Source organism: Nerophis lumbriciformis, linkage group LG04 (genome assembly GCF_033978685.3).
Source record: "Nerophis lumbriciformis linkage group LG04, RoL_Nlum_v2.1, whole genome shotgun sequence".
Lineage (NCBI taxonomy): Eukaryota > Metazoa > Chordata > Actinopteri > Syngnathiformes > Syngnathidae > Nerophis > Nerophis lumbriciformis.
The window spans coordinates 31,989,095-32,006,868 of record NC_084551.2 but is presented as its reverse complement, the minus strand read 5'-3'; the positions used below and the strand labels follow the sequence as shown (position 1 = coordinate 32,006,868).

At 41.8% G+C, this 17,774-nt stretch overlaps 2 protein-coding genes across 5 annotated transcripts in view; one reads left to right on the top strand and one right to left on the bottom strand.

Moving 5' to 3' along the window:
* Positions 1 to 3,956, top strand: part of kirrel3l (kirre like nephrin family adhesion molecule 3, like) — a 107,469-nt gene extending 103,513 nt beyond the window's left edge. The window contains exons 12-15 of one of the 2 annotated variants that reach the window (XM_061952682.1): positions 975 to 1,082; positions 1,185 to 1,294; positions 1,415 to 1,504; positions 1,597 to 3,956. In XM_061952682.1, the coding sequence (XP_061808666.1) occupies positions 975 to 1,082; positions 1,185 to 1,294; positions 1,415 to 1,504; positions 1,597 to 2,088 (800 nt within the window). In that variant the 3' untranslated portion in view covers positions 2,089 to 3,956. Of the gene's footprint in view, positions 1 to 974; positions 1,095 to 1,184; positions 1,295 to 1,414; positions 1,505 to 1,596 lie in introns of both variants that reach the window. The other variant, XM_061952673.1, reaches the window with a different exon arrangement.
* A 467-nt stretch (positions 3,957 to 4,423) lies between these two features.
* st14 (ST14 transmembrane serine protease matriptase) overlaps positions 4,424 to 17,774 on the bottom strand; it is an 83,064-nt gene continuing 69,713 nt past the window's right edge. For all 3 annotated transcript variants that reach the window (XM_061952653.1, XM_061952662.1, XM_061952645.1), the window contains 3 exons: positions 12,949 to 13,217; positions 12,386 to 12,522; positions 4,424 to 6,234 (listed from right to left, as the gene is read on the bottom strand). In XM_061952653.1, coding sequence (XP_061808637.1) covers positions 6,073 to 6,234; positions 12,386 to 12,522; positions 12,949 to 13,217 — 568 coding nt within the window. In that variant the 3' untranslated portion in view covers positions 4,424 to 6,072. The remainder of the gene's footprint in view (positions 6,235 to 12,385; positions 12,523 to 12,948; positions 13,218 to 17,774) is intronic.

Genomic DNA, 17,774 nt, shown 5'->3' with positions numbered 1-17,774 from the left:
TTTATCGGCCGATATTATCGGACATCTCTAGTTTTAAATTATGTAAATCTTGGGTGTACCATTAGATGGAGCCCGCGTACTACTAATCAATGCCTTAGCTCTTGAAAATATTACATTTATAATTAATCATTCCTACTTTGCCAAGCCTGGAACCAATTAACAGCAATAAACCAGAGTGTTGGCGACCAGATGTAGATTTAACTATTGGAGTATGTGCAACAAAAATGCACTTCAAGTAAATTTATAATCAGATATTAAGAAATAATGTATTAATATTGTACAAGCTAAGTAGAGATTTGTATTTGCTGTAAATCATGTATGAACAATAAACAATTCAGTTGAATCAATTGTCATGTGTTTATATTCCAGATAATGTCCAAAGTTGATATGAAAAGATAATAAAATGGGTTGATAGGTTCAAGGAGAAAGAAAGAGTGTTGGATATCTCCTATTGCAGCAAAAACAATTCAAAACTGCTATGCCTCAGGCTCTTCGGCGTTAATTGAAAAAGCAAACAAAACACAATAAATGGGCAAAAACCATGAAAAAAGTAATGTTCTTTAGACTTTCTATTTATAGGGAAAAGGTTAGGCTACAATATAAACTTAAAAAGTACAGTCATTTTAGAAATACAGCCGTGAATCGGTCAAGACGACAGCGTTCGAAACGATGCTAAATTAGCATTTATCTCTATGAGATTTTGAATGGGCTACTTAAACTAAATTAAAACTAAAAAGACATGTTGACTCCCGGCTGAAAAAAAGTTTATAATTGTATTCATGAGGTCTACGTTGATGATCAGCTATTGAAGTGATCGCTCGCCATAATCACGTGTCCCCCTCCGTGGTCCTACACAACTGCATAGAGTGTTTCTGCCAGGGGCCGGCTCTGGATGTCACTTTCTCTGCATTTGATTAGCTTCCTCCTTTTCCTAGCAGCCATTTAACCCCACTCCATCTGTGTTCCCCTTGCAGAAGCCCCGCCTATGTTGTTAATTGTTGGTGGCTCCGTCGGCGGAGGCAGCGTCCTGCTCATCTGTGTCATCGCGCTCGTCTCCATCTGCTGCAGGCACACAGGCAAAGGTGAGCTCAACGGTCAGTACGGCCCTCGCCAGTTTTCAGCTAACAAATTGACGCACATTTACGGTCAAGTTCACTCACAGGCAAACGGGTTTGTCTTTGCAGGCAAAAGGTGCACGCGCCTATCCAAGAGCGACATCAGAGTTCAAATAGTTCACAGCGACCACAACGCCACACGCGGCAATGACGACGAGGAGGACGTCAAGGAGCCGATGGTAAAAGCCTCGCGTGTAGCAAAACATCACATGGTGTTACAGAGAGTTGTTTTGTTCCAATGCAAAGCGAGGTCTTGAACACGGTGTTCATTCATGGAAATATGCGCCGTCTTCCCTCAGGCGCCAAACAGCAGCGAGTCTCCCGGGACATCTCGCACAGAACACAGCGACCTCTTGGAAGAGGAGGAGGATGAGAGATCGGACATCAAGGTAAACATGAAGAAAGTCTGCCAAATAAATCCATACGTTCATTCTTTGAATGCCAAATACTCAGCAGGCATCTTTCTCTTTATGCGCCCAAGGACCCCACTAACGGCTACTACAACGTACGAGGCCATGAAGACCGCAACATCCGCAGCAGTGGCTTCTCAGAGTACGTGCCCAACCCCCGGCCCGTCTACACGCCGTCACAGCTGCCCTCCCCGAGCCCCATGTACAGCCAGCACGGCACCCAGCCACGGATCTACGACTTTGCCCACCGATACGCTGCCAACACGGTCACCCAGTCTGCGTACGAACAGCAGCCCGCCGCCCAGCAGCAACCCACTCAACCCGCCACCATTTACCCCACCGACCCGCTCTACAGCGGCACCGCTTACTTGCCCGCCACCTACGGCCGCGCCTTCACCAATTACGTCAAGCCCGCCTCCTACGAGAAAGTGGACGCCTTCGACCAGTCGGACCAAGGCAGCAAAGTGTCCAGCTCGTCCCGCTTCTCTTACGCCTCGTCACAAGTGTCCTCCCAGCAGTCGGACTACGGCCGACCCTCACAACGTATGCAGACGCACGTTTGATTAAACAAGTATCTAAACACTAACAAGAACGGAGACGTTCTTAACTTTTGGACATGTCGGTGCGGGATCAAACAAAGCTGGAGATTTCAGCAGATTGTGATGTTCAGGTGGAACTTGTAATTCCAGAGTGGTATCTCTTCACGATCCAAACATACGGAGATGTTTGCTCAGCGGACAACTCAACAGTTGACTGTGGTACAGACTAGCTGCATTCAAGAGTCTCCTTGCAGTTTTTCGCAGCCTGAGACAAACATCAGCAACAACAACAAAAAAATGTTCCTGCTGTTTTTGGTTGGCATGCGAAAGGAATTCGAAGCACATTTGTGTGTCTGTTATGAATAAAAGACTGCCAGAGTAACAAACTAACCTGCACAACAGTGGAATACTTTAACCTGAACTGGATACTGAAAAACAAACATCTTGGACTTGCGGACAAAAGAAATAGTTTGAAGGGGGGAGCGCGAGCCTGGATTTCAATTAAAGACAATGTGTGGAACAAGAAGGCCATAGAAACCCAAAGATGGTGATTATTTTACAGGGAGAAATGGGGGTACTACATTCCTTGCCCTGGTACTACACTTTTTTTTCTACAGTGTTTTGTGACTGAGGGGGGTAAAAGTAGGGTATTACCAGAACAATCAAGTGTGGTAGTTTGGAACAAGGTGGCAATCTTGAGCTAAACTTGAATGCGGCGTCAGCATACTCGGCAGTCCTTATGCGGACGTTTTGCAACTCAATCAAACGGTCTCAAAAATGTTTACAAGACGCAGTACTACCCTGAAAAAAAATCTCTGTACAAATGGCCGAGCCCATGTTTTCTCTCTGTTGCATGCAATCAATATGTCTAGTGAAAACCTTCGCATTTAAGATTCATGTTCATTTCATGTTAAAATATCTGGGGTCTCATCTATAAGACTATGCGTAGTATTCTGACTAAAATGTAGGGTTGTGCCGATCATCTAGGAGTGGAATCGGCGTATGCCAATCACAGTACATTTTCCAATGTATGAGTGCTATTGACAGTTTAACAATATCAACACAATATTTACACTAGTTCCGTATTCTTTTCCTCAGTGTGAAATATTTATGTTCAGCCTCCTCCTCCAGTGATTAATTATACTTAATGATACAATAAAATGCAGTTTATTTGCCTTTATGGAGGTGTTTTTGTTAGCTTAGAGGAGAGGATTATAGAGACACATAATTAGCTGCTAGCCACTTATCAGCCGGGGAACTATAAATAAACAGTATCAGTCAGAGGGGATCGGCAATAGAATGCATAAAATGGGCAATGGCCATGACATACTTTTTCACGAAAATCGGCCGATACTGATCGGTACGTCCCTACTAAAAGTCTTTCATTCCACTAAACAGTTGTGTTTTTATAGCTCTCATACTTTGCATCAAAAACCCAAATGCAACTTTTCGGCCATGTTTGGTACGAACGCAAGCTTTATAGATGAGACCGGTTGGATTCTACCTTGTGGATGTTTCAGTATGGATGCCTGTACTGCCATTTGTCGCTTGCTGCCAGGCAGCCTGACAAGAGAACAAATTACACGAAACACTGAGGAGGCAAACATCATCGCTTGTCTTTATTTTTATATTTTATATAAGCCTTAATGTACAGCGTGTAAGCCGCTCTATTGTAAAGTACGGTATCTTTATATATTATGTATTTTGGTTGACTTCATTTGGATCCACACATTTTCTTGCTTAGTTTATCAATCATTCAATGTTTTTTTTTTTGGATCACAACTAATTGCTCGTCCATTCTTTTTAAATAACGTATTAAGAATTTTATTTGCTACAAATGAGCTACCATTTGCTTGTATCTTTGTACACATATTTATATTTAAATAAAAACATTTCCGATAAAAAAAAAAAAAAAGCAGCGCTTTGTGTGAATTCCGAGCAGCGTTAGTGGGGAGCAGTGACAAACAAAGCATCCCACGTTGCAACAATGATGAATACCTAAATTAGCAGCACTGTCTATGTTGATTTTTCGTATTCCCCCAGTGGTGCTCGGCTTTTAATGAAGACAGATGAGATGGCACAACCCCCGCTGCACATGTACACTCCTCCCGGAACTCAACGTGCCCATCTTCAAAGCTAATAGGACAAAAGCAGGTATTAGTGACAAGATGAGTTTGTCTTGTCACCTGTGTCCCTCAGGTAGCCCCCGCTGCTCACCACAGGGAGGTGAGGAACATGTTCATTACTATCTGCTGCAAGGTGTGCATTTGTTATTCGCACAGCAGCAAATGCTGGTAACACAACTCGTCAAAGGCGGGGAAAAAAATATATACAGGAAATTAAATTAGGAATCAAAGAATCCAATCAGAGCAGTTTATTGCTATCATCACTCTCTCAAATAGAACACACGTGTGTGCAATACAAATCAATTGTACAAGTCTTAAAGTATTTTGTCTTTATTAGGAAACATTTATATTCAAAACACTCTCCCCCTTAAAATAAATAATACTTATTTCAATATTTGGTTTGCAAATGTTAGTGAACCCACATCACAAAGTATTGTTCAACCATTTAGGGGTCTCAACCATCTTCATGTTGTGCTCCTTTTTTGCAAGGTGGGTGACGATTTGGAAGGTTAGTCGTCGTTCAAATCAAATAACTGCGTGGTGTTGATGAAGAGTTGGAGGAAGACTTTGATTGATTGGTAAAAATGCCTGTTCAGAATCATAGGAATTATGTTAACCTTTATTTTCCTCCCATTTTCCTCTCAGCATATGTTTTCCAATATTAGTTTATCACAAAGTTAATTTGAACGAAGCCGATAAAAAATGCCTGTATTATCTTTTTTTTTTTAATTAAAAAAATAGGGGTGTCCCGATATCCCGATACCAATATTGGAGCCTTGACTATTGTCCGACACTGGTATTGATCCGATATGGTATCTGCACAAATCACACATACTTGTATAGTTTGCGTAGTGTGGAATGTTAGAAAATATTTGATCAAGTGAAATTAATGGTAGGTAGGAAAAACACTAATATTAACCATCTAGAATGGACATATGTTGTGTTTTAGTTTAAGTGCCTAGGTAACCATAATTTATTTATTTATTTTTTCATGACGCAGAAAGTTGAATAATGCAGACACGCTTGTTACCGGATACTTTTTGCCTTGGAGACTTTGTATCTGTGAATAATAGGAATGTGTTTAATTAATGTGTATTAATTATTTAATACTTTATTATATTGAAAATGCGATATTGTTCAATTAAGGACTCGCATAACGTATGTCTAGCTTGTGTGCTTAGCTGTTGTGTAGCTGCTAGCTCCTAGTAAGCTATAGCCTACCATTTTTACCTTTTTGACTTGACTAAAATACAAGGAAAAAAGCAACTTTGTGTTCTTATTGGAGGACATTTAGATGTTAACTGGCTGTCTAGCTTCGCACAAGTAAACGCGCTGTAGGACTGCTTGTATTGGAGATTTTAGATGCAAGCCAATATTAGCTTTTTTTGCTAATATTGGACCGATGTCAATATCTGATTGGGACACCCGTAGTTAAAAACCTTATAAAAAACTATATTTTATATGTCCAGCTCTTGTCTTGTGAAAGCTATAAACAAGCATGGTTCAATACATAAATCCCCAAATAAAAAATTTAAAAAATATCTACAAGAGACTAAAGCTGTTCAGAAACCACGATGCACGATTTTTGCTCTGTACACAAATAATGGGATAATGCGATAAATTGTTTTCTTTCGTAAATGGTGGGTATTTTCATCAGTGAATAATAATTAGGGGTTATGATAAGCCATTGATGTTGATTAATGCACAAAACGTGAGCCAGCATGTGTCATAGTTGAAAGGGGAGGAGGATTAAAACCAATATCAAGTGTTTGAGTGTCTGTGTCCATGCAACGTCTTCTCAAAGAAAACAGACAAATAACTTTTTGTCCTTTTAGCCCAACTTTCTTCTGGATCGCCATCCCTCCTCCCCCTCTTCCTCACATCAAATACCTGTCTTCTCTCTGATCCATTTTCTCAACTTGGTGACGCGAGAGTAGACACCAGGTTTGTTGCGGCGAGCGCAGCCCTCACCCCAGCTCACGATCCCGGCCTGGAACCACTTCCCACTCTCCTCGAAACAAACCAGGGGCCCTCCCGAGTCACCCTGGTGACGGGGAAGATGGGTTAGTAGATGATAGGAATGCAACAGTATAAACATTTCATATTACGGTTATCGTGACCAAAATGATCACGGTTATTATTGCGGTATTGTTGAATGTGCTCAAAAAGTACTTATACACACATTGAAATATTTTGAACAAGTTGTTTACTTATCATAACTAAAATAAATAGACACACTGTTAGAAAGCACGCTCTATGTTTCTTATGTTTCACTGATAGTGTCCTGACGGGCGTTGTCGCGTCCTACTCTTGAGCGGTCCTTGAACGCTCTTTAAAAACACTTCCTTGGTCTCGTATTCCTCAAAGTATCGAACGATCCTTCTGCACTGAGAGCACAATTGAATATCTTAGTTGCTCCGACATTAATGTGTTAACAACTTTACTTGATGTACTTTTTAGTATTATAATTTAGTATTATATTAACTTTATATTACAATCACTGTATAGTTTGTTGTTTCTTCAGTTTAAGAGCACAATGTAGACAAAAACTCTGAGTTGATCTGCATAAAGCCAAATATGTTTTAAAGTAAAATACTGCATATTGCTCTAATGTATGGCACCTTGAGACAGGGATATGTTGAGTGACTGTCTAAAAGTAACTTCCTTCACTCATTATTTTCGCAGTTTAATGCAATTGTATGTATAAAATATAAAAATCGCAAATCGTATCACAATTGGTGAGAAAAATTGCAATTAGGTTTTTTCTCAAAATCGTGCAGTCCAAGTAAATAATAAATGATAAATGGGTTATACTTGTATAGCGCTTTTCTACCTTCAAGGTACTCAAAGCGCTTTGACAGTATTTCCACATTCACCCATTCACACACACATTCACACACTGATGGCGGGGCTGCCATGCAAGGCGCTAACCAGCAGCCATCAGGAGCAAGGGTGAAGTGTCTTGCCCAAGGACACAAAGGACGTGACTAGGATGGTAGAAGGTGGGGATTGAACCCCAGTAACCAGCAACACTCCGATTACTGGCACGGCCACTCTACCAACTTCGCCACGATACAATTTTTACATAATTTCCTACAAATGGCTCCAATCATTTGGTTTTTGCCCTTAAAGTCCTGTGTCAAAGGACTAATTTCCTGAGTACTTTAACAACAAAATATTTTTTGATAGTAAAAAATATCAATCTAACCACTTTGGTATCGACCTGATAGGATAGTACTGGGTATCGTTACTGTCAATATTTGTGTTTTGTTCGCCCACTTTTGTTTACATTCAAGAGCTGTAGCTTGCGGTTAACATATCCTCTTACGGTGTGTAGTGTAGTATGTTTAGCTACTCTTCATCCTCCAGTGTTAATGTCACTTGTAAGAAACATGGTTTATTTGCCGCCATACAGGCAAAGATAACTGATTTAGAAGTTGCTTTGCACTGTGGAGGGACATTGTTAGCCATTGACAAGAGTGCTACATTGTGTTGCGGATGCGTTCGTTCGCTTGTGGCTGCCAAATTTATGGGACACAGCTGAAATGTGTCATCAACATGTATTAGCGATAGTATTACTAGCTCTATCATTGGCCAAATGTATACCACTTATTTAGTCTATATCGCGCAACCCTACTTATGACAGACTTATGCTTTTGAAAAGGAATGTTAATTTGTGTTTTGGCAAACCCTAGTGGTAACAACAATTCATTAACTTAAGGTCATGATGCAGGGCGTTGGATACGGACACATTCTCTAGTGCATACTTTCTAATACTCTTCTGCTTTTGAGACATTGTATGTGTACATATACCGTCGCAGTTTTTTTTCATAGTTTGGCCGGGGGTGCGACTTATAGTCAGGAGCGACTTATGTGTGAAATTATTAACACATTACCGTAAAATATCAGATAATATTATTTAGCTCATTCACGTAAGACACTAGACGTATAAGATTTCATCGGATTTAGAGATTAGGAGTGACAAATTGTTTGGTAAACGTATAGCATGTTCTATGTTATAGTTATTTGAATGACTCTTACCATAATAGGTTACGTTAACATACCAGGCACGTTCTCAGTTGGTTATTTATGCGTCATATAACGTAGACTTATTCAGCCTGTTGTCCACTATTCTTTATTTATTTTAAATTGCCTTTCAAATGTCTATTCTTGGTGTTGGGTTTTATCAAATAAATTTCACCAAAAAAATGCAACCTATACTCCAGTGCGACTTATATATGTTTTTTTCCTTCTTTATTATGCATTTTCGGCCGGTGCGACTTATACTCCGGAGCGACTTATACTCCGAAAAATACGGTACATGCGTTCGTTACGTCTCGTCTCGATTACTGTAACGTATTATTTTCGGGCCTCCCTATGTCTAGTATTAAGAGATTACAGTTGGTACAAAATGCGGCTGCTCGACGTTTGACAAAAACAAGAAAGTTTGATCATATTACGCCTATACTGGCTCACCTGCACTGGCTTCCCGTGCACTTAAGATGTGACTTTAAGGTTTTACTACTTACGTATAAAATACTACACGGTCTAGCTCCATCCTATCCTGCTGATTGTATTGTACCATATGTCCCGGCAAGAAATCTGCGTTCAAAGAACTCCGGCATATTAGCGATTTCTAGAGCCCAAAAAAAGTCTGCGGGCTATAGAGCGTTTTCATTTCATTTCCAGAACTCTGGAATGTCCTCCCTGTAACAGTTAGAGATGCTACCCCAGTAGAAGCATTTAAGTCCCATCATAAAACTCATTTGTATACGCTAGCCTTTAAATAGACCCCCCTTTTAGATCAGTTGATCTGACGTTTCTTTTCTGCTCTGCCCCCCTCTCCTTTGTGGAGAGGGGGGCCACGGATGAAGCGCTGGCTATCCAAAGTTGGGACCCAGGGTGGACCACTCATCTGTGCATCAGTTGTAGACGTGCCAGCGCTGCTGACCTGTCTCCACTCAAGATGATCTCCTGCTGGCCCCACTATGGACTGGACTCTCACAATATTATGCTATATCCACTCGACGTCCATTGCACCGGTCACCCAGGGGGGGGTCCCCTTCAAGGTTTCTCATTGTCATCCCATTGGGTTGAGTTTTTTCTTGCCCTGATGTGGGATCTGAGCCGAGGATGTCGTTGTGGCGTGTGCAGCCCTTTGAGACACTCGTGATTTAGGGCTATATAAGTTAAACTTTGATTGATTGATTGATTGATAAATAACATGCAACTTTAATAATTTGATTCTTGTTTATATTTTATTGTGCTTTTTTAGACTGCAATATTGTTCAATTAAGGTCAATTAGTATGTGTGTCTAGCTTGTGTGCTAAGGTGTTGTGTCGTGGCTAGCTCCTAGAAGTCTATTGCCTTCCATGCATCCATCCATCCATTTTCTACTGCTTGTCCCTTTCGGGGACTTGACTAAATACAAGAAAATACCAACTTTGTTATTTGTTAACTTATTGGATGACATTTAACTGGCTGCCCAGCTTTGCACAAGTAAACACGCTGCAGCACTGAGCGAAACCATTGATAGTATAGCACTGCTAAAGCTAAAAAGGGCCCCTAAAAGGCGTACCCCATGGTTTACAGAAGAAACTAGAGCTCTTAAATTATCATGTAGAAAGCTGGAACGCAAATGGCGCGCGACTAAACTTGAGGTTTTCCATCAAGCATGTTTAATAATTTATAAACGCATGCTTACCTTAGCTAAAGCTAAATACTACTCAAATCTCATCCGCCTCAACAAAAACGATCCTAAATATGTGTTCAGTACAGTAGCATCGTTAACCCAACAAGGGACTCCTCCCAGTAGCTCCACCCACTCAACAGATGACTTTATGAATTTCTTTAATAAGAAAATTGAACTCATTAGAAAGGAGATTAAAGACAACGCATCCCAGCTACAACTGGGTTATATTAACACAGATACGACTGTATGTACGACGGATATTGCCCTCCAAAATAGTCTCTCCCTTTTTGATGAAATAACATTAGAGGAATTGCTACAGCGTGTAAATGGGATAAAACAAACAACGGGTTTACATGACCCACTTCCTGGGAAACTTATCAAGGAGCTTTTTGTAATATTAGGTCCATCAGTGCTAAATAGTATAAACTGATCACTTTCCTCTGGCACTGTTCCCCTAGCATTCAAAAAAGCGGTTATTCATCCTCTGCTCAAATTACCTAACCTTGATCCTGACCTCATGGTAACCTTCGATTTATTTCGAAAATCCTAGAAAAAATTGTTGCACAGCAGCTAAATGAACATTTAGCGTCTAACAATCTCTGTGAACCTTTTCAATCCGGTTTCAGGGCAAATCAATCTACGGAGACAGCCCTCGCAAAAATGACTAATGATCTATTGCTAACGATGGATTCTGATGAGTCATCTATGTTGCTGCTTCTTGATCTTAGCGCTGCTTTCGATACCGTCGATCATAATATTTTATTAGAGCGTATCAAAACACGTATTGGTATGTCAGACTTAGCCTTGTCGTGGTTTAACTCTTATCTTACTGACAGGATGCAGTGCGAATCCCATAACAATGTGACCTCGGGCTATGTTAAGGTAACGTGTGGAGTTCCCCAGGGTTCCGTTTTTGGCCCTGCACTCTTCAGGATCTACATGCTGCCGCTAGGCGACATCATACGCAAATACGGTGTTAGCTTTCACTGTTATGCTGATGAAACCCAACTCTACATGCCCCTAAAGCTGACCAACACGACGGATTGTAGTCAACTGGAGGCGTGTCTTAATGAAATTAAACAATGGATGTCCGCTAACTTCTTGCAACTCAATGCTAAGAAAACGGAAATGATAATTATCGGTCCTGCTAGACACAGACATTTATTTAATAATACCACCTTAACATTTGACAACCAAACAATTACACGAGGCGACTCGGTAAAGAATCTGGGTATTATCTTCGACCCAACTCTCTTGTTTGAGTCACACATCAAGAGTGTTACTAAAATGGCCTTCTTTCATCTCCGTAATATGGCTAAATTTCGTTCCATTTTGTCCACTAGCGACGCTGAGATCATTATTCATGCGTTCGTTACGTCTCGATTACTGAAACGTAGTATTTTCGGGCCTCCCTATGTCTAGCATTAAAAGATTACAGTTGGTACAAAATGCGGCTGCTAGACAAGAACAAGAAAGTTTGATCATATTACGCCTATACCGGCTCACCTACACTGGCTTCCGGTGCACTTAAGATGTGACTTTAAGGTTTTACTACTTACGTATAAAATACTACACGGTCTAGCTCCAGCCTATCTTGCTGATTGTATTGTACCATATGTCCCGGCAAGAAATCTGCGTTCAAAGAACTCCGGCATATTAGCGATTTCTAGAGCCCAAAAAAAGTCTGCGGGCTATAGAGCGTTTTCATTTCATTTCCAGAACTCTGGAATGCCCTCCCTGTAACAGTTAGAGATGCTACCCCAGTAGAAGCATTTAAGTCCCATCATAAAACTCATTTGTATACGCTAGCCTTTAAATAGACCCCCCTTTTAGATCAGTTGATCTGACGTTTCTTTTCTGCTCTGCCCCCCTCTCCTTCGTGGAGGGGGGGTCACAGGTTCGGTGGCCACGGATGAAGCGCTGGCTGTCCAAAGTCGGGACCTGTCTCCGCTAGGGATGGTCTCCTGCTGGCCCCACTATGGACTGGACTCTCACTATTATGTTAGATCCACTATGGACTGGACTCTCACAATATTATGCTAGATCCACTCGACTTCCATTGCACCTGTCGCCCAAGGGGGGTCCCCACATCTGCAGTCCCCTCCAAGGTTTCTCATTGTCCCATTGGGTTGAGTTTTTCCTTGCCCTGATGTGGGATCTGAGCCGAGGATGTCGTTGTGGCTAGTGTAGCCCTTTGAGACACTCGTGATTTAGGGCTATATAAGTAAACATTGATTGATGATTGATTGTATCGGAGATTTTGGATAGAAGCTAATATCATCCAAGGATCGATTCCGATATCAATATTTGATCGGGACATCCCTGGTGTTTGTACTGGCGTGTGTTGTTTCTTAGTACGGAAAAACGTTAATGTCTCTTGTATTCATGTTAGCAAAACGGTAATACTAACGTAGTGAGTTTCACCGCAATTATCAATAAAACCGTTTATCGTTACATCCCCAGAAAGTAGAAAAAGTATTTGTCCATGGAGTTTCCTATTACCTGGCATGCATCAACTCCTCCGGCCAAGAAACCACTGCAGAGCATCCGGGAGGTGAGCTGGCCCTCCGTGACCACGTTACACACGGAGTCGTTGATGATCTTCACCGACGCCTTCTGCAGGAGCTGCGCCTTTTGACCTGAGAAAACAGGACAAAGGGGTCGGCGCTCTGTCGTGTTCGTCCCTCAAATCAAAGGTGTTAATGGGCCGGATTAGCGTTAGCTAATGAAGGTTTAAGAGGCTTCCCGGGAGAGCGGCGCCCGTCTTGATGTATGGATACGGGGAACGGCTTAATGGAATAGAGCAGATTAGAAAAAGATGAGACGGGATGAAAGATGAAAAGAATGAAAGAAGATGAATAGCTCATTGTAAGAGGCACGGGGGAGGAGTGTGATGTCTTCATTTTGGTGAGTGTCGGATATGCAAAGAGGGGTAAAAAAAACAAAAAAAACAGCACTCCAGAGTGGGTCACCCACAATTGAGGATGAATAGCTGAAATGAGTATAATAATTACCCACAAAAAAATGACAGTTGGGAGGCAGAATCAACAATGTATGCAGAATACCTCCTTCTCGGCGCGCGCCCCAACCCGTGACCCAGCAGGACATGCCTGCAGGGAAGACGTGGGAGGAAGCGGGTAGGCAGATGGGTTGGATAGTATTAGACAATTCCAGAGGCTCGCTGAGCTCCAGCAGGGCGATGTCGTAGTCAAAGGTCATCTGGTTGTAATCCGGGTGGCTGATGATACTCTTCACGGCACGGCGCTGCACTCCATCTTGCTTGTACTGGTCCTGCATGCCGCTGTACGCTTGCCAGTTGGATGCTATGTGGTTCCTGATTTAGCAAAGAGAAACAACAAAGGTTATATAACTAGAAGAAATATGCAATGCTTTGTGGAAAGAATAGCTCAAAGGCAGTTGTGGGTTCAAATCTCGGCTCTTTCCACTTGAGTGGGTTTTAACTGGTTAAGAGTGCCGAAAAAAAGCGATTTACATCTCAATCGACGCTTGTGTTGCCTCCACCAGGAGGCACAGTGTAACCTCAATTTACGAATCCCTCATTGTACAAACCTTTTGATTTACGAACCACAGACCAATAAAAATATGCTTTTGGTGAAGGAACTATTCATCCACGTATTGTGTGCCTCGCAGTTCGGCCATTTTGTGCTCGGCAGCACAATCAATGTGGGCGGTCTGATCGATATCCGGTCTTCATTCAGTCAGCATAGCAATGCTTTCGTTAGCTACTTTGCTAGTTGTGTGTCTTTCAGGCTTTTTACAATATTTTTCTAGTTTTGATAGCTCATTAGGAGTCCAAAAAAGCATTGGGCAAGCAAAATGTTGCTTAAAACATTCAGGAAGTATCTACAGCCTCCCCCTCTTTCTCCTCCACTGCAAGCCAAGACGATTAACCGGCAAGGTAAAGTGGATTTTAAAATGTTTTATTCTTAATCACTGTAGCAACATAAATGTTAAAGTTAAGGAATTTTGTGATTTCAAACTGTGAGTGTGTGTGTGTGTGTGTCAGTAGGTGGGCTGCATACGAGGAGGACAGTAAGGCCATGTCTACACTAAGTCGTTTAACCCCTTAAACGAATAATTATTTAGCCAAAGCCCCGTTTCAGCCACACTAAACCAGCGTTTAAGATCCCCCTCCTCGGACAAATTTTTACACGACTAAGTCAGCCGTGTAATTCTTGAATCTCCGGCACTTAGCTTTGTATGGACTCATTGATCGTTTACGAAGTGAGTTCGGAGAGGAAGTGACACAGAAAGACCCCGCCCACACAGGATGTGACGCCACAAAGACCGCGCTCCACATAGGAAAAGACATTAGAATGAACGCATCACAGGCAGCTTCATAACAAAGATAGAGGTGAGTCATCCAGACATGCCCGTGTTTCTCCCACATGTACAGACGCTTTTGGAAACCACAAATCAATACCTTAAGAGAAGGCAACGGGCGATTGCAGCTATTTCGTATACAACACTTCTCAGACAGCAAGAGAACTTTCAAATGTCCACGTCAGCTGTGAGTCTATTTACCGAAAAACAATGTTAAGTCATCTACTGGAGAGCAGATGGACGCTTTTTTTTCCCTTTTTTTTTTTCCACTCATGCGGATGGAGGGCGCGGGGGTCTTAAACGGTGGCATTGTTGTGTGTGGACACAGATAAGGTTAGGTGTGATTTACCCTGGATAAATAGGCTAGTTGTTTGTTGGCTTTGTTAATAAATAGAAAGTTGATCCATCACCCCCTTGTTATGTTTGTTATAGGGTCATATTTGTTTGTTATACTTGCCATTTGTTTTATATTTGATGTATGGTACAGTGTAGTACACTTATTAAAATAAGGACTTTTGTCAAGGCAGAAGCTCATTATTCATGTTTACAATGTTTCTTTTGGATAAATTTGCTTCAATATACAAACTTTTCTGTTTACGAATCCTGTTCAAGAATCATGTCCGTGAATCTAAGTCGCACTTATGTTTCAGTTTCCAACAATTTTAAAAATGTCCAAAGACATGCACCTGGGGATAGGTTGACTGGCAACACTAAAATTGGCCCTAGTGTGTGAATGTGAGTGTGAATGTTGTCTGTCTATCTGTGTTGGCCCTGCGATGAGGTGGCGACTTGTCCAGGGTGCACACTGCCTTCCGCCCGATTGTAGATTGCAGCGCCCCCCGTGACCCCGAAGGGAATAAGCGGTAGAAAAAGGATGGATGGATGGATGGGAAGACTAATTAAACTTTCAGAAAATGTCAAAAATAGGATAAGGAACAAGTGATTACATTTTGGGTGTGATCCATATCATTTTTACTATGTTACGAGGCTGAACTTTTGAGGCCGGGACTGACAAAAGAGTTCACACAGTTTGTTTCATTCCGATTTAGAACAAACAAGCCTAAGTGCTGACACTGGTGCAAAGAGTGAACCTTCTTGCAGCCTGTTTGGAAGTCACAGACAGACAAAAAGACACGCACGGACATGACATGACATCTTATTTATCCTTGGATTCTCAGGGGTTTGTCGGTCTATGTCCGTTTGTTAGGTAGCTGACAACTATTAAGCTATGTTGAGATTAATGGTTATCAGCGGATGTTGATGAACCTTTCAGCAAATGTCAGAAATTGGATAAGGAATAAGTGATTAGATTTTGGGGGTGTTTCTAAGAATTCTTTACTGTTGGGAAATAAGGCCTGGCAGAGGTTCCGCACTCTCCAAAGTGCTTTTTAATTTATAAATCGATCCCCCAAATCTTCAAGAATCTATTTAAAAAATCTAAACATTTTATTAACATTATTATCAATCTACACTAAATTGGCCCTAGTGTGTCAATGTTGTCTTTCTATCTGTGTTGGCCCTGTGATGGTGGCGACTTGTCTAGGGTGTACCTTGCCTTTCGCCCGAGTGCAGCTGGGATAGGCTCCAGCCTCCCCAGTCCCTAGAGCAGGGGTGTCAAACTCAAATACAGAGTGGGCCAATATGTAAAACTGAACAAAGCCGCGGGCCAAGGTTGAACAAATGAACCTTTTAATAGGGACCCAAACAAGTTCTGCATTGAATATTGAACAAGCAAGGTTTATATAACTTTATAGTGACATACAAAATCCTGTTTCAAATAATAATAATAATAATTAAAATATATCAATGGCATATCAAATACAATTTAAATAAAAATGGAATGCCTCTTTTCTATTTGCAGCCTTCTGAGGTAAATATCAACATTAACTTTTTCCACAGGCTAATAAATTTGAAATAAAATAAGGAATAAACCAACCATTCAGGACTTTAAACTGCTCAGTTTGCAACACACTGATCTAATCTGATGTGCCCAAGCCAGATACCTGACATCTTTTCTTGGATGCTAGTTCATTAATGTCGGGGCTCAGGCTTTGAGCTGAGGCAACCTTCATTATCGAACAAAGGTGTTCATCAGTCATTATATCTCGTAGTCCACCCGGACCACAGTCTTGGGGGCGTGCCTTAAATGCACTGCCTTTAACGTCCGCTTTTCATCCATTCTAACATCGGTCAGACCCAGTCACAAGATATGTGCGGCTTCTGTACGCACACACGAGTGAACGCAACGCATACTTCATCAACAGCGATACAGGTTACACTGAGGGTGCCAGTATAAAAAACTTTAACACTGTTAGAAATATGCGCCACACTGTGAATCCACACCAAACAACAATGACAAACACATTTCGGGAGAACATCCGCACCGTAACACAACATAAACACAATAGAACAAATACCCAGAATTCTTTGCAGCACTAACTCTTCCGGGATGCTACAAAATACACCCCTGCTACTACCAAACCCCCCCCCCCCACACACACACACACACGCACACACTGTAGCGTCCCGGAAGAGTTAGTGCTGCTGTTCTGTTGTGTTTATGTTGTGTTACTGTGCGGATGTTCTCCCGAAATGTGTTTGTCATTCGTGTTTGGTGTGGGTTCACAGTGTGGCGTGTATTTCTAACAGTGGTAAAGTTTTTTATTTGGTTACCCTCAGTGTAACCTGTATTGCTGTTGGCCAAATATGCATTGCATTCATTTGTGTGTGCATGCAGAAGCAGCACATATTATGTGACTGGGCCAGCACTCGTTGAACTGGATGAAAATCAGACGTGACGATTTCCCGGAGGGGCGCTGAAGTTTGGAAGACTCCCGGGAGGGTTGGCAAGTATGAGAATTAGCGGTGAATGCGGTGTTACCGCGGCACCGCCGCAATATATAATCGGCGGGCCAGCTCTAGTCTTAATTTGATATCGCCTCAAGGGCCAAGTGAAATTACACGGCGGGCCAAATTTGGCCCGCGGGCCAGAGTTTGACACCCATGCCCTAAAGCATGGGTGTCAAATGGGTGTCGATATTTAGGTATCGATCAAATACCAAGTAGTTACATTGGTCATACCAATGCTGATACTGATAATTCAAATGTTCAAGATCATTGAACGATTACATTTTTATCAAAATCATAATCAGAAAAATGGTAAATGGGTTGTACTTGTATAATGCTTTTCTACCTTTTTTTAAGGAACTCAAAGCACTTTGACACTATTTCCACATTCACCCATTCACACACACATTCACACACTGATGGCGGGAGCTGCCATGCACGGCGCTAACCAGGCCCATCAGGAGCAAGGGTGAAGTGTCTTGCTCAAGGACACAACGGACGTGACTAGGATGGTAGAAGGTGGGGATTGAACCAGTAACCCTCAGATTACTGGCACGCTCACTCTCCCAACTTCACCACGCCGTCCCCCCAAAAAACACGATGTTGGTGTAACAATATCAATTAAATATTTCAAATAGTTCCTACTATTGGCTCTGATTTAAATCATTTGTTTTTTGCCTTTAAAGTCCTCTTGTGTCTA